We start from the raw sequence: 23,582 nt of genomic DNA, 5'->3' as shown, positions 1-23,582 counted from the left end.
ATGTAGAAAGAAAAAGAAGAACGAGAGTCGAACTCTTATCGTGAGTACGAAAATAAGTACTCTGTCACCAGAATTATAAATTGAATCTTGTTCCGCATAGACCATAGTCTAAAACTTATATACTTTACTAGTGCGCTCACAATACTTGATCTACAAGCTGTTTATTCAACAGTACAAAATTTTTGGAGAACATTGTACATATGATCTTTATTTTCTAGAGTACTCAAACTCTCATCACTTATACACCATAGTAAGCAACCTGCCAAAACCAACTGACAAGTCTCTGTACAAACTACAGAGAGATTTGTTTCACAAACATAAACAATATGAGAAGGGTCTTGTTTATAGCCCTAGTTCCCCAGGCAGAAGAATGAAGACATTCCTTCTCTTCATTTGAACTTTCATATGTATATTGCCCGTTGTATTCGCATTTTAGAATTACACATCTCCCTTACCTCTGTTTATTGTAGAAGAATTCAGGCATTCCTTTTGTTGATGCTCAAAATGGTTGGGCCAAGATTGAGTCCAACTTAGTGATGAGGTGTGATGGATGATGAGTGAAGGTTTGGACCTTCTGCGTGTATGTGAGGACTTAGCCAGTTTATGAATATACAAAAGACAAGATATATGTGGTTCACCCTTAATGAATGGGCTACGTCCACAGAGAAGATGTTCTCATTATGATATTGTTTACATTTGTACAAGGGGATTAGACCCAAAGATAAATGGAAGAAGGCCTAGGGTCTAAGGTACAAAGTTTGGAGTCTGGAGCCCAGGGGTCAAGTCCCCGGGTCTGGAGACCCAGGACTCGAAGGCCAGACTAACAGGAGAGTCCTGAAGAGGGAGCCCAGCTCAGTTTCCAATCCCCTCTTAAGTGGAGAGTGGTATGCTTTTATAGGTGAGAGGGAGTCTTCACTTCTTGTAGATTTCCGATGTGGGACTCCTCTTGCTTTGCTTAGAGTTTCTTCTAGTTGCTTGGTCAGTTATGGTGTCAACAGTAGTCCCCCAAGTTCGCGAGTAAGAAGGTACTTCTTGCTTGGGGATTTGTAATCTTAAGTGCACTGGCCGAGCAACACCGTAGTTTGTCTTCCAAGTCGTATAGTGCACTATCCCCAGTCCCCCAAGTCCCCGGGTAAGAAGAACTTTGGAGGGAGAGAAGTTGCAACAAAAAACCAAAGTGGTTTGGAGGGAGAGAAGGGTTTTTTTTTTTTTTTTTTTTTTTTTTTTTGGGCTAGGTCAGCCAAAAATTGGCAAGTCCCCATTTTACCTTCTGCATGCTTCCTGCCGTTCGGCAGTTTTTTTTTTTTTTTTTTTTTTTTTTTTTTTTTTTGGAGGGCTAGGTCAGCCAAGTAGCTAGCCAAGTAGGCATTTTCACTTCCCAAATTCCTTCTGCATGTTGCCTACCGTTCGGCAGGTGCAATTTTTTTTTTTTTTTTTTTTTTTTTTTTTTTTTTTTTTGTGGTGGCTAGGTCAGCCAAATAGCTAGCCAAGTGGGCAATTTCACTTCCCAAATTCCTTCTGCATGTTGCCTACCGTTCGGCAGGTGCAAAATTTTTTTTTTTTTTTTTTTTTTTTTTTTTTTTTTTTTTTTTTTGTGGGTTGGCTGGAGCCAAGTCCTCCTCAAGTTGATTCTGCATGACACCTTCGGCAGGTTCAAATTTTTTTTTTTTTTTTTTTTTTTTTTTTGGAGGGCTAGGTCAGCCAAGTAGCTAGCCAAGTGGGCATTTTCACTTCCCAAATTCCTTCTGCATGTTGCCTACCGTTCGGCAGGTGCAATTTTTTTTTTTTTTTTTTTTTTTTTTTTTTGGTGGCTAGGTCAGCCAAATAGCTAGCCAAGTGGGCAATTTCACTTCCCAAATTCCTTCTGCATGTTGCCTACCGTTCGGCAGGTGCAATTTTTTTTATTTTTTATTTTTTTTTTTTTTGGTGGCTAGGTCAGCCAAATAGCTAGCCAAGTGGGCAATTTCACTTCCCAAATTCCTTCTGCATGTTGCCTACCGTTCGGCAGGTGCAAATTTTTTTTTTTTTTTTTTTTTTTTTTTTTTTTTTTTTTTTTTTTTTTTTTTTGTGGCTAGGTCAGCCATTTGCTTCGGTAAAGGAGCAAAGCTTGAGGGTTTAGCTTCCTTGCCGAACGGTAGGGAGCGTGGAGAGAAAAATAGAGTCCCACACGGGCTTGGCTTTTGAGGCTTCAGCATGGAATTGGGCCCAACATCAAGAGCTGGCCTCTTAATGTTTCAACAGGAGAGCCGGGCACTTTAGGAAGAGCCGGGTCATGTGGGTTTAGCCTGGGCATTTAGCAAGGGCTGGGCCGCAATGGTTTTGGCAAGGAGTCTAGTTATAGTTTGGGCTGGCATGAGTGTCCAGAGGCTGGGAGTTTTGGAATTTGGAAGGAGGCTAGGCTTCGCAAGGAGCTAAGCTGCATATTTGGCTAGGCCTGAGTGTTGGGCTAGGCGGGGGACCAAGGTGCCGATCAGTAAGGGCCATCTATGGCTTTTATTGAGCCTGTTTTGCTCAAGATAGGGCTAGGCAAGGGCTAGGCCTAAGTACTCAGCTTGGCCTTAGGAGTTTGTTTTGGAGCTGAGCCTTCGGAAGGGGGCTAGGTCCCTTGGATACTGACATAATTTTGGAGTTGGGATGGCGAAGGCGATACAAAGCTTTGCATGTTGCAAGGTAATGTTCCTAGGCTCGGGGTGCCGAATGTGGGCTTAGGCATGGGGGGTGCTGAAGGCATGTTGCAAGAGATGGGTTTAGGCACGGGGGTGCCGAAGGCAAAGGGGATGCTAAAGGCACAAGGGTGCCGAAGGCATAGTGGTTTGCCAAACGCACAAGCTCGCATGTCACAAGGCATTGTGCCTAGGCACGGGGGTGCCGAAGGTGAGCTTAGGCATGGGGGCGCCGAAGGTGAGCTTAGGCACGGGGGTGCCAAAGGTGGGCTTAGGCACGGGGGTGCCAAAGGTGGGCTTAGGCACGGGGGTGCCAAAGGTGGGCTTAGGCACGGGGGTGCCAAAGGTGGGCTTAGGCAAAGGGGTGCCGAAGGTGAAGCTAGGCACGAGGGTGCCGAAGGCAAATGAGATGCCAAAGGTGACACAAAGCTTGCATGTGGCAAGGCAATGTGCCTAGGCACGGGGGTGCCGAAGGTGAGCTTAGGCATGGGGGTGCCGAAGGTGAGCTTAGGCAAGGGGGCGCCGAGGGTGAGCTTAGGCACAGGGGTGCCAAAGGTGGGCTTAGGCAAAGGGGTGCCGAAGGTGAGCTTAGGCATGGGGGCGCCGAGGGTGAGCTTAGGCACAGGGGTGCCAAAGGTGGGCTTAGGCAAAGGGGTGCCGAAGGTGAGCTTAGGCAAAGGGATGCCAAAGCTTGGATGTTGCAAAGCATGGAGGTGCCAAAGGTGGGCCTAGGCACGGGGGTGCCGAAGGCGAAACAAGCTTGCATGTGGCAAGGGGAAGAGCTAGGCACGAGGATGCCGAAGGCACAAGACTTGCATGTCGCAATATAAAATGCCGAAGGGCATAGGGTGCCGAAGGTGCCAAGCTTGCATGTCGCAAGAGGAAGTGGCTAGGCACGAGGGTGCCGAAGGCATGAGACTTGCTTGTCGCAATATAAAATGCCGGAGGGCATGGGGTGCCGAAGGTGCCAAGCTTGCATGTCGCAAGAGGAAGTGGCTAGGCACGAGGGTGCCGAAGGCATAAGACTTGCTTGTCGCAATAATGCCGGAGGGCATGGGGTGCCGAAGGTGCTAAGCTTGCATGTCGCAAGAGGAAGTAGCTGGGCATGAGGATGCCGAAGGCATAAGACTTGCATGTCGCAATAATGCCAGAGGGCATGGGGTGCCGAAGGTGCCAAGCTTGCATGTCGCAAGAGGAAGTGGCTGGGCATGAGGATGCCGAAGGCATAAGACTTGCATGTCGCAATAATGCCAGAGGGCATGGGGTGCCGAAGGTGCTAAGCTTGCATGTCGCAAGAGGAAGTAGCTGGGCATGAGGATGCCGAAGGCATAAGACTTGCTTGTCGCAATATAAAATGCCGAAGGGCACGGGGTGCCGAAGGTGCCAAGCTTGCATGTCGCAAGAGGAAGGGGCTAGGCATGAGGATGCCGAAGGCATAAGACTTGCGTGTCGCAATATAAAATGCCGGAGGGCATGGGGTGCCGAAGGTGCCAAGCTTGCATGTCGCAAGAGGAAAGGGGCTAGGCATGAGGATGCCGAAGGCAGAAGACTTGCGTGTCGCAATATAAAATGTCGGAGGGCATGAGGTGCCGAAGGTGCCAAGCTTGCATGTCGCAAGAGGAAGGGGCTAGGCACGGGGGTGCCGAAGGCATAAGACTTGCTTGTCGCAATATAAAATGCCGGAGGGCATGGGGTGCCGAAGGTGCCAAGCTTGCATGTCGCAAGAGGAAAGGGGCTAGGCATGAGGATGCCGAAGGCAGAAGACTTGCGTGTCGCAATATAAAATGCCGAAGGGCACGGGGTGCCGAAGGTGCCAAGCTTGCACGTCGCAAGAGGAAGGTGGCCGGGCATGATGGTGCCGAATGCATAAGACTTGCATGTCGCAAGGCGATGTGGCTGGGCACGAGGGTGCCGAAGGTGACACAAAGCTTGCGTGTCGCAAGGCGATGTGGCTTGGGCACGAGGGTGCCGAAGGGAAGGAATGCATATGTACAATTTTTATTATTATTTAAAGAATTTGGGTACCTTGTGGACATTTGAGCTTGTGGCATGTCCTTGGAGCTGGGCCTTCAAAGCTTCGGCAAGGGCTTGTCCTTCGGCGAGAAGAATGAGGGGCTTGATCCCGCAAGTTTCCAAGTTCTTGGTTGGTGGGCCTCATGAGCTGGGCTTTGGCGAAGGCCTGGGGTTTGTGCTCTGTGGAGCTGGGCTTCAGCGGGGGCTGGGGGCTTCCAGATTTGGCGAGGGTGTCTTGGGGAGCACCTTACGAGCTGGGTCCATGGGGGTCCGAGTGTTCGTTTAGTAGAAAGGCCAAGGTGGCGCGGAGGTGTGTTTGAAACTTCAGCAATGGAGTTCTATGCGATGTTGGGCTTGAGCAATGGCCTTGGGGCCGGGTTCCAAAGCTGGGCTTCAGCAAGCCTCCTTGACCCAGGTGGTGGCTAGGGTTTTGAGGGTAGATTCGGATTTTTAGAGGCTGGGTCCTTCCGTTTTTGAAACGTAGCTGGGGCCTTTTTGTAGCTGGGCCCTTGTGCTTTTATAGCTAGGGTTTTTATACCTTCGGTAAGGGAGTCCAAAGATTGGAGATAAGGGCCAGGGTTTGGGGAGAGGAGGTGCAAGTCCCCTATTAGCTTAAGACATGTCGTCACCTTTTAGCTTGAGGGGCTGGGTCAGCCAAAAATTGATAAGTCACACCTTCACCTTCTGCATGCTCCCTGCCGTTCGGCAGGGAAGCTAGGCTCCAAAATATATTCGGAGCTGGGTCCGTAGTTCAGCTCGGAGGAGGTGCCGACCGGCAAGAGATATTCGAAGGTATTTTGGTGAGGGGCTGATCTGTCTTCGGCGAAGAGTGGGTCTAAGTGCCTAGTTTTTGCATCGAGTTGGAGCTGGGTCCGTGGTGTCGTTCATCATTTGTTCGTGGAGGGGGGTTCATCCAATCTAGGACCGTCTAGGGTCTGGGTCCTTGACTGACGGCAAGGAAGTGATTGGAGCCTTTCGATCCTTCTGAAGTGTGGGCAAAGTTTTTAGCTGGTCCTTCAAGGCGTTCGCGATTTCTCTTGGCTTCAATTGGTGCCGTGAGGTTTCAACTGCTTTTGCCAGAGCTGGGGTGTCTTTGGCAAGAGCTTTTGAAAGATAGATAGATGGCTGCAAGGGTTTTTGCAAGGAGAAGACTCAAGTTCGTTCGGCAAGCTCCGACTGATAGACCTTCGGAGCTAAGGCTGGGGTCTCTTGTACTGTTGTAAGGAACCTGGGTCAGCCAAGCAAGGGTGTCGTGACCATGGCAAGGGTATGGTGGGGTGCCGAAGGCAGCGCACGCCGAATGATGGAGCTTGTGGGACAAGCTCAAGTCCCCATATTTTTACTCTTCAAAGAAGTGTCGGTCGGTACTTTGAACTGAGATGTTGGGTTGGCCCTGCAAGCCATGCAAAGTATAGCCACACTGATTGGCTTTTTCTTAAAATATCATCTTCTGCAATTTGTTGACCTGGCATTCAAGGTGGCTCCAGTAAGGCATTGCCTAACGGCAGCCTAGGTGATGTTGATTGTATGGGTGCCGAAGAGCACTGGAGAAGGGGAGAACGACAGAAGCCTTTTGTGTCAATTCCCACAGACGGCGCCAAACTGTTGATGCTCAAAATGGTTGGGCCAAGATTGAGTCCAACTTAGTGATGAGGTGTGATGGATGATGAGTGAAGGTTTGGACCTTCTGCGTGTATGTGAGGACTTAGCCAGTTTATGAATATACAAAAGACAAGATATATGTGGTTCACCCTTAATGAATGGGCTACGTCCACAGAGAAGATGTTCTCATTATGATATTGTTTACATTTGTACAAGGGGATTAGACCCAAAGATAAATGGAAGAAGGCCTAGGGTCTAAGGTACAAAGTTTGGAGTCTGGAGCCCAGGGGTCAAGTCCCCGGGTCTGGAGACCCAGGACTCGAAGGCCAGACTAACAGGAGAGTCCTGAAGAGGGAGCCCAGCTCAGTTTCCAATCCCCTCTTAAGTGGAGAGTGGTATGCTTTTATAGGTGAGAGGGAGTCTTCACTTCTTGTAGATTTCCGATGTGGGACTCCTCTTGCTTTGCTTAGAGTTTCTTCTAGTTGCTTGGTCAGTTATGGTGTCAACACCTTTATTATCTCTTGAATCCGTTTCTTCATTAGCTTATCTTTCACACCGGCAAGCATATTCCGGTAGAACTTTTCCAGCCTGACAATCTTGGCACGATCTGCTGACTCTAACATGTTCTCCCATTCCCTTGCAATGTCATAACTACCTGAGTTCTGCAATGAGACTGGAATATCTTGCTCTTCCATGGGTTTTCCAAATATTGAGCCATGAAGTATGCCAGCATACTTCTCCATCGCTGAAAGTTTTGACTGAAGAAGCTTCATCTCTTTCATTGCCAAAGACAGCCTTTTCTCTGTTTCAGCTTCTCCTGTAGAATTCTTTTCCCCGACTTTATCTCCATCGTCAATAGTAGCTGTAGCTTCCTTATCAACAGTATTTAGTTCTTCTTGCTTGAAATCCTCTGTAAGTGGAGGCCACGAGACAACAGTGGGAGCATAACAGTCAATCGTCTTACCATTTCCAAGAAGCCCACTCCTTCCTCTCCCCCAAGACCAAAGCTTATATCCATCATTTGCTACAAGAACAGTATGAGCAGCTCCACAAACAACTTGGACCGGATCCTGAAACCTAGGCCCATTCAATCCGTTAATCTGTATGGGAGAAACAGCATCCCCTGTATCTCTCCCGGCATAACTAGCTTCTGGGCATAGACCAAGACCCTTCTCCATTCCCCATGACCACACATCTCCAGCAGATGAAACAACACTAGTGTGAAATAAGCCGCAGTCGACAGAAACCAAATATATGTATTGTGGCAATTCTTTCACAGTTTCAGGAGACAATACACTTTGGGTGGTACCATGCCCAAGCTGCCCATTTTCTCCGAGGCCAAACGTCCAGCACATGCTTTCTAATGTGTCACTTGGCCTTTTTCTGTGGGTAAGCAAAGCCGTGTGAAAAGCCCCACATGCTACCTCATAAACTGCGAAAGGAGAGTCCTGGTTAAAAGCTTCAACAATTTCAGGACGATTCCTGTACTCTTTATCCCCCAGGCCTAACTGACCATGGTTGTTACCTCCCCAAGAGAAGCAAACAAGATCTTCCCCTTTATATGTTTCTCCAGCACTAACTAGGGCTACAACATGCTCATTTCCACATGCCACCTTCACAACAGTATGGCCATGGAAATCCCACACAGGGGTTGGAGTGAAACTGCTCACAAGCGAGAACCCACCTTCATTGCTGCTGCTTTCGAGTGGACAATTGCCCCACATCCAAAGGCCACCTAGATTATCAATGGCTAGAGACATCATTCCTCCAGCTTTAACAGAACAAACCTAATGTAGACAGATATGGCAACCAAAAAAAACAGCACATAAGGCTCTTATCTTCATCAGGTATTTAGTGCACTGCAGCGGTAAAACAATTCTTTCCATACCTGTAGTGGCACTTCACTCTCCGTCGCAGATCCCACCTCAAGGAACCGTTCCAGCAAGCAGGGCACCAGAAAATTTTCTCCATTGACACCAAGTTGGCCATCCATTCAACAGTTAAGAATGTAAACAAGGAGCAAACAAAAAGAACTAGAGATGCATTTTCCATAACTAAATTATTTCATTGCACATAATTAATGAAAGCACATATATAACCCTATAGTGGAGGATACAGATGTTGTAACCCCAGCACCAAACTGATCCATCATCTGCCATCACACCAGTAAAATTAGAATAGAGAAGAATCTTGTCCACCGTTCAACTATTTTTGTATGTTGTTCGTTCAAAAAAGAATCAAGCTAAACCTATCGCCATATGTAAATTCTTGATTCTGATGTCTATTATCCTCTACGGTTAGTTCATATATCATAAAGTGTGTCGAGTAACCAAATCCAATCACACATACTACCAGTTTACATAAGCATAATGTAACAAATACATTTTCATTTCCACTAAACTCATCAAGAGCTTGCAAGACTATTGATAACTTGATCCTAACCTAACCTCATCAATAGGCTTTTAGTTGCCTGGCATAAATTTCTAATGCCATTAAACCCAGAAAAAACTTCAAATAGGCCTGATAATTGGATGTAAATGGGGTAAAGTTATGAACTTTAACCATCCAGTGGGTCCTCCAACAAGGATACTTGTTTACTTGCTTGAGAAAGGATGGAAAAAGTGTGTAAACAAAAATACTAAGAAAACTGAGGAAGTCTGCAAGCATACAACCAGCAGAAAGAATCACACACAAAACAAGCCTTATCTTTGTGCAACACCAACATACCATCTATTAGTTTCAATGTCCGCCACAGAAATCTGTCAAAACTTCTTAGAATCAAAGACTGAATAAACTCACAGTTCTAAAAGCCCATTTCATATTGGAAATTCCACTCCTTTGAGAACCCAATTACTACTAAAAACATCAAAATCTGACAAGAAGCTAAAACTCACCAGCAAGAGCAAGACTGTGGTAAGAACCAGCGGCAACTCCCACAAGCTTGAGCCTCCTTTCTTCTGCAGAACGTGGATCATTAAATTTGATTCGAACTGGGAAGAACTCGTCGGCCTCGGCACCAGTCCCAAGACGCCCAAACATGCCTCTTCCCCATGAATACACAAAGCCATCCCCTGCAAATCAACACCACAGACAGCCATTAAAGCTCAAAATTCATCAATTCTCCTCTGCTTGTGCCAAAGTCTAGTACCTGTGAGAGCCAGAGTGTGGGCTTCGCCGGCAGCCACTGCTACCACTTTGCTGGACAAGCTGCTGCCATTAGGAAGAGTGGCGCTTTCCTTGTCCATTGTTAAAGCTACAGTACCCAGAAGGTAAGGTGTATGATAAATTGCCACTGAGAGATGCAGAGGTCTTTTTATGCTGAATTTTTTTGTGTATTGACGACCCAGCTGATCAGGTGTTTGACAAATTGCCAATGAGAGGTACACCTTGTACGCCGAAAATTTTTGTTCTCACTGTCAGTGTCAATGGTTGAATGGAAATTATCTTACCTATCTGAAAACTGGGCACATTTTAAATTTGATATTCTTTTATAGTTTGGTCATTAATCTAAATTTGGTAACACTTATCTCTTTGACAATTCAATTTTTGACAATACTGATCTCTTTGTTAATTTTTGTTCTGTAAAGCTGCAATTGGCAGATGTTAAATTGGACTAGATTAGATTGTCAGCTGTCACAAGAAGCCTAAGCATAGACGCATACCTTGCATTAAGAAAGCTTATCTGCTTCTGTTATTTCTTGTCAAACAATAATTCAACAAGTGTCAATTCAAAGAGATTGCAGGAATTGGTTAGCAGCAGCCATCAGCTTTCTGCAAAAGCACTTTGTCATTTTTGCTTTCGAATTTCCCATGTGATTTTCGCACAAAATTTCCATGCTGCGATTATGACAGATAATAAAAGCACTTTTGTCATTTCCTTTCCAAATTTACAATTTCTATATCAACTTACAATTATGTTTAATCCTTTTTAACCTGTCCTGCTGATAATTATTTACATTATAAACATGGGATTTACCCACCACCACCACAGAGACCCTCATCAGAATCATCTTTTTGATCATGACTTGTAGCATAAGCAGCTAAATTCAAGTACTTGTCTTGTTCCATCGTCCTATTGATATCCCTCCACCTTGCCCTACAAATCACACAATAAGCCGACCTCCTCCCGCTGCTCCTCTTCCACTTCATCAAACACTCCTCATGAATTGGGTTTCTGCATGTCCCGCAAGCCACCACTCTCTCTTCCCTTCCCATCTCCTCCAAGCAAACAGGGCAGCTTCTGCCCTCTTCAATCTCCACATCCCTTGGCCTTGTTCTTGAGGATGAAGCTGACGAGCCCTGGTTGAAAAACAGCTGATGAAACCTCTGTCGAACACTTACACCAGCCAGTGATTCGGGCAGCGTCGGCAGCCCCAACAGGCGGCTAACCTGGCACGGCCGGAGCGTCCTCCTCCTAAGACACGTGTCGTCGAGGGGAAGGCCGAGCACTCGGAGGAACACGAAGAGTATGTGCTTGCATGGGGTTGTGCGGTCTGGGCACGTGCATGAAGGGGTGGCGCATAAGGCCACGGTGTACACGTTCCCCGTGGCGCCCAGGATGAAGAAAGTGGATTCGCGGCGGTGGAGGAGGCGGAGGTCGTGGTGGAGGGCGCGGACTATCCGGTCCGCGAAGGGCTGGGTGGGCTTGAACCGTGTCCGTGGCCGTTGGGGGTGGTGGTGGTTTGGTGGAGAGGAGCTGGAGGCAACAGACTCCATTGCGAAGAACTATGGAGGAAGGCCAATTGAGTTATGGCAGTTAAGGTGGTGGTTTGAAATGTGATTTATTTTTGGAACAAAATAGAACGAGGAAGATAACTGTTTGATGTTTATGTGGGGGGGGATGTGGTTGGGATTCTCTGTGTGAGTTTGAGGAGTACGTAAGGGATAGCGGGTCGGTAGGGAAGTTGGGTGAATGGGGAGAATACCAAAAGCTTGGCTTGGAGTATTGGATTGTGAAGGCCCCCGAAAAAAATGAGGAATAAACATGTGAGTGCGACTGCAATTCCTACATGCTATTTAGTATATGATAAATCAATTGGGTCATTGGATGAAAAACAAATTGGGCCTTAAATAAGGATTGTCCTTGCATAAATTTGTAGGGCTGCAATATTAATTATCTATCAAGTCTGCAATGTTAATATCGATCAAGTATGTATAAAATTGTATTATTTAAAAATAAAAAAATAAAAAAACCAAGTTTGTATAAAATATTGTCATTGTTTTTGTGATATGAAAGCTCGCAGTGAACAATTGTAACTTAATTGTAATGTTATATTTTTTTTCTATGAATTACAAATGACATTAGTATTGTTTAAATTCTAAGGTATATATATATTTTTTATAGGAAATTCTAAGGTATTTGGTTGTCTATCTTTTTGGTGTTTTTTTGTTGTTGAGCTTTTAGCGTTTTAAAAATTGCCCCTTCCCTGAAAAATTCTTGGGTCCGCCAATGGTGAAGAGTAGATCCTAAAGCCACATTAAGGCCATTGTAACAGGCCATGTTTGGTTGTTGTAGCCCTTAGAGCACTTTCAGCAGTTTGCCCTTTGCCATGGCAAGGGGGGTTAGGGCAGCTACTATTCACATGAATAGTAGTTGCCCTTTGCAAAAGGTTGTGGTGTTTCCACCAATTGTCATGGCAACAACTATTCACATGAGATATGATGAGATAAATTTGCATAGAGTTTTGGTGTGGGAAGTGAAAAATATGACTAAGTATTTTAATTTTTTTTAAATCTGAATTTTTTATATATATTTTTATATATTTTTGTTGCTAACGTACTGAACACCCCCTCGGGCCATCCCAGTCTCGTGGCCCCCACCTCCTACCCGAGCCGGCCTTTGCTATTGGAAGTGCTCTTAACCCAATTTATTGTGGGTTCCGGCTGATAGGGGTTTTTTTTTTTTTGGTCAAAGTTAGGACGAGGTTGTCTCACACACGTGTTTATCCCAAAGAAACATAAGCCTAAAATTTGAAAAAAGGAGTTAAATTAAAAGTGGTGATTTTCCCACTCCAATTTTATCCACTTACACTCCATTTTATAATTTAAAAAAGAGTGTAAGTGGATAAAATTGAAGTGGGAAAATCATTACCCTAAGTTAAAAGGAAAAAAAATGGTAAGGGAGTTCTCTCTGTCATTATGGTAAAAGCTCTTTGATTTTCCCTCTTACCTCATCCTCCCGCAGACAACCCAACCCACCAAAATCTCTCTGCTTCTCTGAGGTTACTCTTGCTTGCTCTGAAACCACTGAACAAAACCCATGTTCGCTTCATTTCGAAACGTTTCCCAGCATCCAAACAAGGTACCATTTGTTAAATTTGATTTCAATTTCATCACTTAGTTGTCCTTCTCTCGTTTTTGTTTTCAAATTTCCTAGTCTACTCCGGGTTGGGTTTCTGAGAACTCCGGGAAAAAGGAAACCACACGGTCCACACGGAGTTCTCAGCAGCCAAACGAAAAAAATTGCATCTTTTTTCATATGGAACCATCAGTAGCACCCTCCCTTTGGCCGCGGAGAAAATGGGGAAGAGACCAAATAGTTGTATTAAAACTTATAACTTAGTCTAAATTCAACCATCATAGTTCATTTTCTAATTCTCATCTGCTAACAAACGGAATTGATATCAAATTTACTCTGATGGGCATCACTGAAACCAGCAGCAGAAGCAAGAAAGAGAATGGTTATCCGTGAGTTTTAAGCCAGAGAACTTTATTCCAGGAGTTGTCATTGGCTTCATTCTTGGGTTGCTGTGGGATTTATCGCAGCCCGGTAAGGATCAGTCGAAGAAGAACAAAATCTCAGTAGGCAAGGTGCAACAGCGAAGTTTGGTCACTAGTAATGGTGATGAAGAGCTTAAAATGGTTTGTCTTTTGGTGCCTTAAGCTCTTATTACTATTGAATTCTTATGGTATTGATGTGTTGAAATTTGGTTAGTGATAGCTTGAAAATAGTGTAACTGTTGTGTTTTTGCATGCTTTAGTAATTGTTAGCATGTCTTGCTCTGCATAGGCCTTAATATAAAAGATAAAGTTGATTCTGAGATATCATTGAGAAAACTCGATTAAGGAATCTGTTTAATTGATTAAATGGGAGTTCTGATTTGTCCAGGGAAATATAGCAGTGATCTGAGTTGAGTTTGCTCGTTTAATAGTTTTCTTGTTTTGGTTATTCTCTAATTTTAAGTGGTGAACTCCTCATGACAGGTTCTGGTAGTTAGACGAGACCTAAAGATGACAACTGGAAAAATTGCATCTCAGTGTGCTCGTAAGTACCTCAGATTCTATAATGTTATCTAGTATTGGTTTTGGTGACTTCCCTCAACACCCTGTTCTTGATTTCTTTTGCTGAATAATTTGATGAAATATTTCTTCCACAACCTTGCAGATGCTGCCACTGGCGTGTATGCAGAACTGATGCAAAGGTGACTAGGAGTGGCTTCCTCTGTTTTGAGTATTGAATTTACTCTGATCCAATGACCCCTCCCTCCCTCTCATGAATTATATATTTGTTAATATATATAATCATAATCATCATCATATCAAAGCAATAACATGAAATATTCATTGCAGCCACAGATCCCTTTTGAGACAATGGGAGCAATATGGGCAACCCAAAATAGTGGTTACATGCAAGAATCAACAAGAAATGTAAGCAGCTGATTTTGTTATAAAAAAACATACTCACTAAACAAATATGACTCTTTTTTGGATAAATTGTGGGGTTTCTGCTCTTTATTGTTCTTCTTTTTTCTTTCTAAATCAGGAATAAGCTGAAGGAAGCAGCTGAGGGCATTGGCCTTCCTACTTTTGTTGTCGCTGATGCAGGGCGAACACAGGTATGATGTTGTAACCACGGAATGTATAAAATTCCAAAGTCAGTTGAGTGCATATAAAAACTAGTACCAAATCTGCATTTTTGTGAGGGAATATTTGTTCCTTAGCCAAAAAACCATGAGAGGGTATACTCCATATATGTGCATGTATGGATGCTTAGTGAGAAATGCAAGTACTATTTCGTTGTTGAAATTATATGTCTATTGCTTAGTAGATTCAAAATTATGTCGTGAAGAGGAAATATAAGATTATAGCTTTTCCTTTGGGCCTGGAAATAAGATTGTAGTTGAGATCTTGACATTCGCTTTATTTTGCTCAGGTTGTGAGCGGGTCTAAGACAGTTCTTGCCGTTGGACCTGGTATATCTCTCACACTTTGCTGGAAAATAGTTTTCATTGCATTCCTTTGTAAACTATTTACCACCCTTTTGTTCAATTGGAAAAATGTTTTAGATTTTAGATTAAAGAACAACTTGAAATTACTGCCTGTCTAAGGATTATTTTGGCCTTCTACATTGCATGCATCATGCGTAATTAAATACAAAACACACAACCAGAAAACAAAAGGAGGCGGCTTCTGATCACTCAGTTTTTATGCAGGACCAAAAGAATCAGTTGATTCAGTGACAGGGAAACAAGCCCTCCTCTGACAGTGTTGTAGAAACAGAGGCCTATTTCCTGCAACGCCATTGTTCTCTCATATTCTACTTGAAGCCTGTAAAATGCTGTCAAGGTGAAGGTGATTTTCACCATCTTGCAAGCAGTGGCCAGATGAGATGCCTGTTTTCCTAGTGTTCATCTGCAGGAAGAAGGGCGTTGTTTATCTGTTTTCCTAGTGTCGGTGTAGTGTAGACCAAACCCCACTGCCATCGCTGGAGATAAAGATAGGAAGAAGGGCTGACATGTATCTTCAATTTTCCATTGTTCTGATTGGAATGTATGTTAGACAGATTGTAAAATTTCCAGGTTAATTATTAATAAATAGAATTCATTCTTGTGACAACCTAAACAAATTTCAAATGTTAAACCTTTGTTTTTTTTTTTTTTAATGCAAAATGTTAAACCATTGTTGAAGAAAACCTCTTACTATATCAAACCATTTTTTATAACAAAAAACGCATTGATCCAAATCGCTTCTAAAGCAAAAGGTTCACAATATAAATTGTCAATGGAAAAATATTATTTTTATGCTAAGCATTCTTCTTCTTTTTTGTTACTATGTGCACAAGAACTTCAAGAAGTCTTGTAGGCGCTGCACAACTACACAACACTTAATTTAAAAATAAAAATAAAAATTGATGATATTCCCTATTACCTTTTGGTAATTTCCCCAAAATGCAAAACCCCACTAGAGCCCTGGCTCTCCAGCTACTGTGACTGTTGTTCCCAAAACCCTAACTCTATCATTTCTCTGCTGTGTGCTCCAATGGCCTCTCGCTGCAGATCTTTTTCAAAGCCGGCTTTCTCTTTTCTCAAATCCACGGTGAACAAGCCAACGGTCAAACCCAGGCCTATGTCTTCTCTCCCCACAACCCGCCCTTCTCTCACACACTCAAGGTAAGCAAGCCCTTCAAACCTCTGAAATTCTCAATCTTTTGTTGAATTTTCAATTGGGCATTGCAGTTGAGGGCTTTTTTCAAGTGCTTTTTTCTCAAATTATCAAAGCTCTTGACTTTTTTCGAATTTTTGAGTTTCAGGCCAACTCCTCAGTTGGGTTCTCTGCAATCTTTACTTCCATTTCACTCGGCGGTCTCTTCAGCTCGGCTCACGTCGTGCCTCGGCATTGACTCGAGGAGCTCGAGGTCGTTGTCTCAGGGTATGCTCGGTGCAAACCCAGGAGTTTGATATCTCCAATGTTTTGTATTTATTATCTGTAAGCAACTTTTTTACTCTATAGTTAGCTAATGTTTGAATCTTGAATTTGTGTTGTGCATTTTTTCCGTCTTAAATTGCTCAATTTTTTTGTTCATACTAAAATTGGTGAAACTTGTAGGCAGAAAATTGTTATTCTAGTATATCAGTCTGTTTCCTTATGCCTTTATGATTTGCTTAGTCTGATTTTTTGCACTTCAAATTCATCTTTAATGCAATTTATATTATCTGCTCCGAAACTTTGATCTGAGAGATAAGTTTACAGAAGCAAATTTGGGCGACATTGTTGGAAAAATTGAGGTGGTAAATAACATCTAAAACAGCTATGGTGCTGCTCTTTAAAACCAGCTGACACTGATTTTTAGTGCACTGGTTGACAGACAACATGTCATAATGTGTATTCGGTGTTGTCGTGTGTTGCCTTTGATAATACTTTAGCTTTCAGTATGATTCAAATTTTTAGCAATGGGCACCGATATTTGGGATGGTAGTTGTAACATGCTGCCAATAGTGTTGAAAATTATTTGGTTTTATGTTTTTCCCTACTTTATTGGATAAAGCTTGTGGCTGTTAAAAGTTTCATGGATAGAAGTTTGGAGCCAAATTGCATGCCCCATAAAAAGCACTTGACATACTCTTTATTAGGATAAGCTTCCAAGAAGAAAGAAATGTTCTGAAACCATTGTGTCTACCTTTTTAATTTCCTATTATTGAGGTTCAGTTTCATAATGTTTTGGAGGTTTTTCCCCTCTTTGATAAGTGTGAACTTCAATTCGTTATCCAAACATGGTAGTCCTTACAAGTTTATAAGATGTCATGAGTCGGACATTTTTGTTGAATGCTTACATTTTCATGTTGTTTAATAATGTCTGTTTAGATATGATGAATGCTTGAACATTTTTATTTTAAAATGTATTGCTCTCGTGGCTATGATAAGTTGTTAATGAAAATTATGATTCCATGCAGGAAGACCTTGTGAAATGTAGGGTTTCTTTGTATACGGGCAGTAGTACTCTCAGAAGCATGGAATTTTGCTATCTGTTTGAATGTTATACGTTTTATTTCCAAATGTCTAGATTTATTATTAACACATTTCACTTGTCTAATAGATTTATTTATCAAGTCCTAGGATTGAGATGCAAGTTTTCAGTTCTGATGGTGATTGGGAACTGCTTAAACTTTTTGCACTTCATGTGGTAGTATTTAGCTTGTCTTTGCTGTGTGCTAAGGATTCAATTTACTCGTTTAACTTGTTTTTAGCGATACTGGTAGTGTCGGTTAATCCTAACATATTATGCTTATTTTTCTGTTTTGTTGATATATTCAGAGCTGGGTCTCAGCGTGCCTCGATAAGAGATTGAAGTTGGAAGATAGAGGCTAAATGGATCAGTCTCATCACCCCTGTTATCAGCATGTCCTTTTCATCATCTAATGGAGTTAATTTTAACAGTTCTGTATGCCGAGGATACAGCTGCGAGAATTGAATTCTCTGTCTCGTTGCTATAATTGTTGAAATTCTCCTTCAAATTTCTTTTACCTTCCCTTTGATTTTTCCTATACTCTATATATATAGCATCAATGTACTACATTGCTGTTCCTTTTAGTGGGAAAAAGAAAAAAGAATAATAATGATCTTTCTGTTTTTGCTAGATTTCAAAGAGTAATAATAGTTGGCGTGTGTTCTAAGTTGCAGTTTAAAGTTCTTCTCGCGAATGCATTCTCTCTTTTACCTTAGAATAAAATAAAGGTGTGGGCAACTGGGATTGTGCCACGTATCAGTGATTATGATAATATATAGAATGAAAAAACTTTGTAAGCAAACGTGAAGTGCAGATGAGGGTGCGGGGCGGTCGATGTGATAAATGTCCAAAATGTCTCCCATTTGTTTGAAAAGATCCTTGGCCCTAGTGCCAATGTCTCCTTCATCACAGGACACTTGCATGTTGCATGTGGTGTGGGTCTCTCTCTCTCCAAGTCCTTTGTATCTGCACACACTTCATTCAGACTCAACTATGCATGTACGAATTTATTCTCGATGTGTAACTTCCAAGCATGACTGCAACGTAACTCAAAAGAGATAATGTTACGATCAGTTGTTCACACGCATGTAGTCTAGTTTTGATCGTTAAATATACTTCCAAGCATGTACTAACGATTAGAAATCGCTTACTCGTGCATAAAACAATTGACCCTAATAACCTTCACTAAAGAATTGGAGAGAATAGAGGCGTGAGAACATCCAAACCCTACTACATGGCCAGAATTAAACTGTTGCACAACTGTCTTTAATTAGCAGCTCCTTCTGATGTCTACAAGCAAATGCTGCAGTGGCCCAGTATAAGTTTATTATCATTTATGCTCTCATGAATCAAGATCGAACACACATACAAATTAAAGTTGGTAATTAATAAATAAAAAATTAATGAAGTTTCTTCATTTGTAGAGTCACGGGTTTCCATGTTAGGGAAATTGAGAAAATCTCTTGCTTTTTTTAATATAAAAAAAATGGCCAAGTCATTGTCAGAATAGATGGTGGTGGAAAGGAGACAAAACCCTTTATTATCAACATGGGAAAATCTTCCATGCATGTAAGCCATTTACTTTTTTTCTCAAAGATAAAAGGATAATGTTTGCCACATTTCTTATAAAGAGATACTCTTCCTTACTGTGAATTACAATTTGACACATGCAAAATTAATTCATTGAAAACACACCAAAAAAAACTTTTACACGCACGTCACACTGCTATTTTCAACGAGTCTGAAACAGTAAAATTGAACCCACTTAACCCATTTACTTAAAATATGAAATTAAATAATTTTTTTCCCCCAAAGTATTTTAGAACTGCAGCTTTATAACAATTAATATGAATGCAGAAACTGGTGTTCTTGCGTGTCTGTGTCAGTGATGGCATCATAAACCACTGTGAGGTGCATGAGGGCATGAAAAAGAGGCATGTGACCACCGCAAACTTTGCTACACCTTCATACTAATGTACAAATGCTTACCAGAATAATTAAATTAAATATGTAATTTTTAATTTAATTTTATATTTTCAAAAAATCATTATTCCCACCAGTCCTCTGCCATTGGGCAAGCTTCCCTATTTCTTTTTCTTTTTCACTTTGTTGGCTCACGATAAGACCAAATGAAAAATCGTACATAGCCAGCTTTAGAAAATATATATTATTAATTATAGAACAATGTATTATTAAACTTAATTTAACAGACCTTTGGATGAGCACTGCCTAGGATCCCTGCATGCATACACATACTTTCATAAGCATTGTCAACAATAATTAACAACTTAATTTTCATTACCATAAAATAGAATATTCCGACTCAAAAATATATGGGAGTGGGTTTTGCGAAATACATGCATGTTCAATCATTTTCCTTTTCATGGGGAAATTCGTATTTTCATTTTCTCGAAGTCTTAAAAAGTGAGAAAATTTGTGCAAGAAAAAAAAAAAACATTATTTATAAAGTAAACCAATTGCGCCAACCGGATTTTGTGCAGCAGAAAACGATGTGAAAAATATGCTAGCCAATCTGCTGTTTTCTTTCTAACATTCTCTGCAACTGCAATAGTTAATCCCCACTGGCTATTATCAGTTTTTCACTGAAATTCATGCACACAAAACTAGTTAGTAATCTTTTCTCATACTTATAATATTACTTTCATAATGGCGTGAACGAGTCACAATTATGTATCAAACTCACTATAAATGTGTAGTGTTTTTGTGTTCGTGTTAGTCGAATTTGGAACATTGTCGAACCAAGACAACTACTCTTTGTAAATTAACAGTAATAGTTTAAATAGGACAGTAATTACAACTAACTCTCTTTTTAATTTATCTTAGCTGTGTGAATAATGAGTAATATGAAAGCTTAAAGAGGTGGTGTCCAGCATTATTTCTTGTCATGCAAATTATGATTAGGTTGGAGACCTTTCACTTGGTGATGTTGGGGTGTCAACAAGATAACATGATTCTCTCTCACCATACACCAACTTAGTGGGGTACATATTTGGACAACCATAACTATTTTGTGTTATATACCATTACTTACCATCTCAATTACGAAACAAAATCCCCATATATAAATCTAATATGAAAATACAGAGGACTTCGTATGTACAGTTAACTGCTCTCTACCACCAGAATTACAAAACCATCAAGTACCCGTTGGAAGCAATCTACAGTCTAAGAACGTGGTAGGGGCAATTGAAATGATGGTTTGCTAAACAAAAGTGATCAACCTTTTCGTTATTAACAAAATTTGATCAATTGCCTTATGCATGGGACCATAAGAATATTAACATACTCATAGACATTGAGAAAGAGCCAATTTCAGCAAATTATTAAGGGCCTTATGGCTTTTCTTAATTATATATATTTTTTAAATTTTTATTAACACAATCACCTCATTAAGGCATTTAAAAATGCACTATAGCTTATTAACTTAAGTAACGCACCATATTGATATTAGTTCAGTTTAATTTAACTCTCTAAATCAAATATGAGAAAATTTTAAAACATTAAAACAGACTAGAAAGTTCAAAGTTTAAGTTAGGGAAAATTACCCTAGAAGAAGAAGAAGAAGAGAAAAAAAACACATTACGAAATTGTCTAATTAATTAAAAAAGAAAAAAAGAAAAAGGAAGAAGAAGATCAACTGGGCCCCGCTAAATTAACCTCGAAAAGTTGCCTAGTTTTAGCTACTCTAGTACGCTTCCCACTAGATCAGCTGCCGGAAGTCGGGCCCCATGTGTTGGTGAATCAAGTAATCTCCACCGTTGGATACATCGAAAACCCTGTTCTGATGGTGGTGGTGGTGGTGGTGATGCTGCTGCGGCGGTACTTGGTGAATAAACTGCTGCTGCGCCCTCACCATCTCCTTCTGGCGCCGAAGCTCCAGCACCTTGCGATGCGAGTTGGAGTGCTTCGTCAGCACGAACGTCGGGCTCGAGGCTGGTCGGTACTCGGGTACGAGCCGACCTGACTTGTACCGGACCCCACACGCGTTGCACAGCGTCTTCGGGCCCATGGGCCCCGTCCGCCACTGCGGCGTCTTGTCCGTCGCGCAATGCAGGCACTTCCGGCCTTCCCCGGGCCCACCTCCCGGACTCTCCGGGCTCTCCTTCTTCTTCAGTGCTGACTTCACCGTTTTCTTTCCGGTGGTTGACGGCGGCGGCCCACCCGAAACGACGTCGGATTGCTCCGAGGACGACGTCGGCTGGGAGAGGAGGAGGAGGCGGGAGGTCCAGTTGCATGGGGCGGCCCGGGACCGTTTGCTTCTGGCCTTGGCGGGTACCGAAACGTCCGGGTTGAATATCGGGTTGTTGTTGGTGGTGGTGGTGGTGTTGTGAGCGTTGTTGTTTCGGTTGGGTTCGGGTTGGAATTGTCGGGTCTCGGAAGCTGCCTCGTCGGGTCGGGCTTTCATTCCTGATATCAGCTGCAGCTTCTGCAGGTCCTCGCTGGAAAACGACTCCTCCACGAAATTCGAAAGCCATTCGAGCTCAGCTAAATCGTCGTACTGCCAAAAAAAAGTCCAAAAATTCACAAAATTAATTAATTAATTGATCAAAACCAATCAAAAATACCCAATTGAATTCAAATTTCGAATTTCCCAGAACTGTAGCCAATTACGTAACGCCGAGAATTTCATTCAATCATGGATTTTGTCGTTTTGTTTTGGGATTGAAAAACAAATTCACAAATGAATTTTCCCAGGAAAAGAAAAATGACAATTGAGAAGCAGCAAAATGCAATTTATTGTATATACCGGGACGCAGAGGTCACTGGAGAATGGGCCTTCGGCGATATTTCTGGACCCGATATCGGGGATGACATTGGGTTCGGAGCCCGATAAGGAAGAAGAATTGCAGCTGTCGATGACGGTGAGGGTGGAAGAGTCAGTGGAGTTTCCGTTGACGTTATCAAAAGTAGCACCACCGTCGGTTATCACCGCGTCGTCATTGGAAAAGTCGAGAAGGTCCTCCACCATGAAATGGTCCCCGCCACCGCCACCACCACCACCATTGGTGGCCTTATTGTTATTATTGTCAAAAGAGTGGCGCTTTTCCGGTGTGAATTGTGGGCAGAAACTGTTCTGAAAATACTCGGGAGCTTCCATTGCTACGAGCTCTGGAAGTTTCCTCTGTTATCTTTTTTCTTTATCTATTTTTTTTTTTTGGGTTTTTGACGTTTTGAAGTTTTGGTTTTGGTGTTAAGGCAGGCAATGAGGAATGAGAGGAGGAAGGAGAGAAAGTGAGTGAGAAAATAGTGAGAGAAAGTGTAGGAAGAGGGAGAGCCGAGAGGGTTTATTTTGCGCTTCAAGGGGGACAGACGGACACCTAAAATGGTGGATTTTGACGAGCAAAATAAAAGGCCTCTATAATAATTAATTAAAAGTTAAATAATTAATTCACTTAATACAACCAAATTTTAAAGAGGCTTTAATTTGGTTTTAAAGGGAAATCTCCCCAACTTACTTTTGTGCCCTTTTTCTTTTTTATTTGCTTTGCCCATTTTGTCCCTTTGCTTTTTATGTGGCATTGTGTTTGTGAGTGATTTCAACACTTTCTTTTTAGCTTCATTTACTTCTTTATAGACAAATCACATTTTGATATGCGTGCAAATATTCTTTTTATAATTTTAATGAGTTACTTTTACATGTCTCAAATTGTGATTTGCTTGAAGAGAGTATAAGGAGTGTTCATCATAAAGCATTCAGTTAGATTATTAGAAAAGGAGAGCCAAATCGCTTCTTTGTTGTTTCATGGACGATATTAGACAATACGGGTAATTCTGTTGAGACTCACTTGTTGGATTAACAATCTCAATGAAAATGATGAATAACATAACAATTCAGTCAAAAGATTGTACGTACTTATAGTTAGTAAAGTATGCACAACTATTCTTCTACTCAAAGCACTAAACCAAGCTCACACAAATTATTTTCTTAAAAATCAGACGCACGTGGATTGATGATTGTGGTGATAATCACCCAGTTGTACAACAATAATCACCGCATGTACCGCATACAATCATCAAGTACACTACATACATGTTGGTGTTCCTTTAAGTTACACTTTGTCTTGGCATGGACAAATTTGGCAATGTACGAATAACAGTGGGTAAAGCATGAAGGGTAAAAGGGTAAAAGAAAACCTTAATTTTTAAATTGGAATATTTAGGCACTAAAATATAATTAAAAACCTGATTAAGAGTTAAAATTCAACCCCTTAGGAACCGATCTAGCAGGTTTATCGCTGGGCCTTGTGCATTAGCGTCCAAGTTTATACAGACCGATTCCTCTGCTTTAATTTTTATGGGGAGACGTGCTTTTTTTTTTATTTTTTTTTTATAAATATTTTTATTTTCTCTGATTTTTACTTGTTTTTTTAATTGGTTATAATATTTGCTTTTAACTAATCCCTCTGCAAAATGGCTTTATTTTATGGAAGCCCTCACTTGTAAGCACGACGGTTACAGCTCAACCTCGACAGATCGACGGCTGTGATCTTCCCAACGTGTCCCCCTCATCCTACAACCCTGCAATTTCGGATTTCCCTTCACTTTTTACCTCACCTTGC

The 23,582-nt window shown here is 41.9% G+C and overlaps 5 protein-coding genes across 10 annotated transcripts; 2 read left to right on the top strand and 3 right to left on the bottom strand.

Moving 5' to 3' along the window:
* Positions 1-145: 145 nt before the first annotated feature.
* LOC110761188 (Regulator of chromosome condensation (RCC1) family protein) lies at positions 146-9,746 on the bottom strand. The gene is made up of 6 exons (XM_088247228.1): positions 9,427-9,746; positions 9,173-9,349; positions 8,395-8,430; positions 8,167-8,267; positions 6,788-8,065; positions 146-486 (listed from the first exon to the last, which is right to left on the bottom strand). Exons 1-6 carry the CDS (start codon positions 9,521-9,523, stop codon positions 439-441), a joined length of 1,737 nt encoding a protein of 578 aa, XP_088103354.1. The 5' UTR covers positions 9,524-9,746; the 3' UTR covers positions 146-438.
* A 385-nt stretch (positions 9,747-10,131) lies between these two features.
* Positions 10,132-10,994, bottom strand: LOC110761189 (SWIM zinc finger family protein / mitogen-activated protein kinase kinase kinase (MAPKKK)-like protein). Its single transcript, XM_021963610.2, has one exon. The coding sequence runs from the start codon at positions 10,992-10,994 to the stop codon at positions 10,251-10,253; it is 744 nt and encodes a 247-aa protein (XP_021819302.1). The 3' UTR covers positions 10,132-10,250.
* A 130-nt stretch (positions 10,995-11,124) lies between these two features.
* LOC110761156 (Peptidyl-tRNA hydrolase II (PTH2) family protein) lies at positions 11,125-15,123 on the top strand. 4 transcript variants are annotated; one of them, XM_088247227.1, is made up of 8 exons: positions 11,125-11,264; positions 12,939-13,139; positions 13,482-13,542; positions 13,663-13,699; positions 13,848-13,925; positions 14,041-14,113; positions 14,431-14,470; positions 14,711-15,123. In XM_088247227.1, exons 1-8 carry the CDS (start codon positions 11,250-11,252, stop codon positions 14,758-14,760), a joined length of 555 nt encoding a protein of 184 aa, XP_088103353.1. In that variant the 5' UTR covers positions 11,125-11,249; the 3' UTR covers positions 14,761-15,123. The 4 variants fall into 4 exon arrangements, with proteins under 4 accessions (XP_088103353.1, XP_088103352.1, XP_021819254.1 ...); XM_088247226.1 differs by having other exon boundaries at positions 11,126-11,264; positions 12,936-13,139; XM_021963562.2 differs by lacking the exon at positions 11,125-11,264 and adding an exon at positions 12,396-12,579.
* Positions 15,124-15,410: 287 nt separating this feature from the next.
* On the top strand, positions 15,411-17,631 carry LOC110761161 (protein NONRESPONDING TO OXYLIPINS 2, mitochondrial). Of its 3 annotated transcripts, none has more exons than XM_021963570.2 (3): positions 15,411-15,667; positions 15,802-15,926; positions 17,310-17,631. In XM_021963570.2, exons 1-3 carry the CDS (start codon positions 15,537-15,539, stop codon positions 17,333-17,335), a joined length of 282 nt encoding a protein of 93 aa, XP_021819262.2. In that variant the 5' UTR covers positions 15,411-15,536; the 3' UTR covers positions 17,336-17,631. The 3 variants fall into 3 exon arrangements, with proteins under 3 accessions (XP_021819262.2, XP_021819264.2, XP_021819263.2); XM_021963572.2 differs by having other exon boundaries at positions 15,419-15,667; positions 15,808-15,926; XM_021963571.2 differs by having other exon boundaries at positions 15,423-15,667; positions 15,808-15,983.
* Positions 17,632-20,518: 2,887 nt separating this feature from the next.
* On the bottom strand, positions 20,519-22,358 carry GATA9 (GATA transcription factor 9). Its single transcript, XM_021963588.2, has 2 exons — positions 21,770-22,358; positions 20,519-21,520 (listed from the first exon to the last, which is right to left on the bottom strand). The coding sequence occupies exons 1-2, from the start codon at positions 22,118-22,120 to the stop codon at positions 20,723-20,725; spliced, it is 1,149 nt and encodes a 382-aa protein (XP_021819280.2). The 5' UTR covers positions 22,121-22,358; the 3' UTR covers positions 20,519-20,722.
* Positions 22,359-23,582: the final 1,224 nt, after the last annotated feature.

Source organism: Prunus avium, chromosome 1 (genome assembly GCF_965620075.1).
Source record: "Prunus avium chromosome 1, drPruAviu1.hap1.1, whole genome shotgun sequence".
NCBI classification, from domain to species: Eukaryota; Viridiplantae; Streptophyta; class Magnoliopsida; order Rosales; family Rosaceae; genus Prunus; species Prunus avium.
The sequence above is the reverse complement of the archived record's forward strand: the minus strand, read 5'-3'. Positions and strand labels throughout refer to the sequence as shown.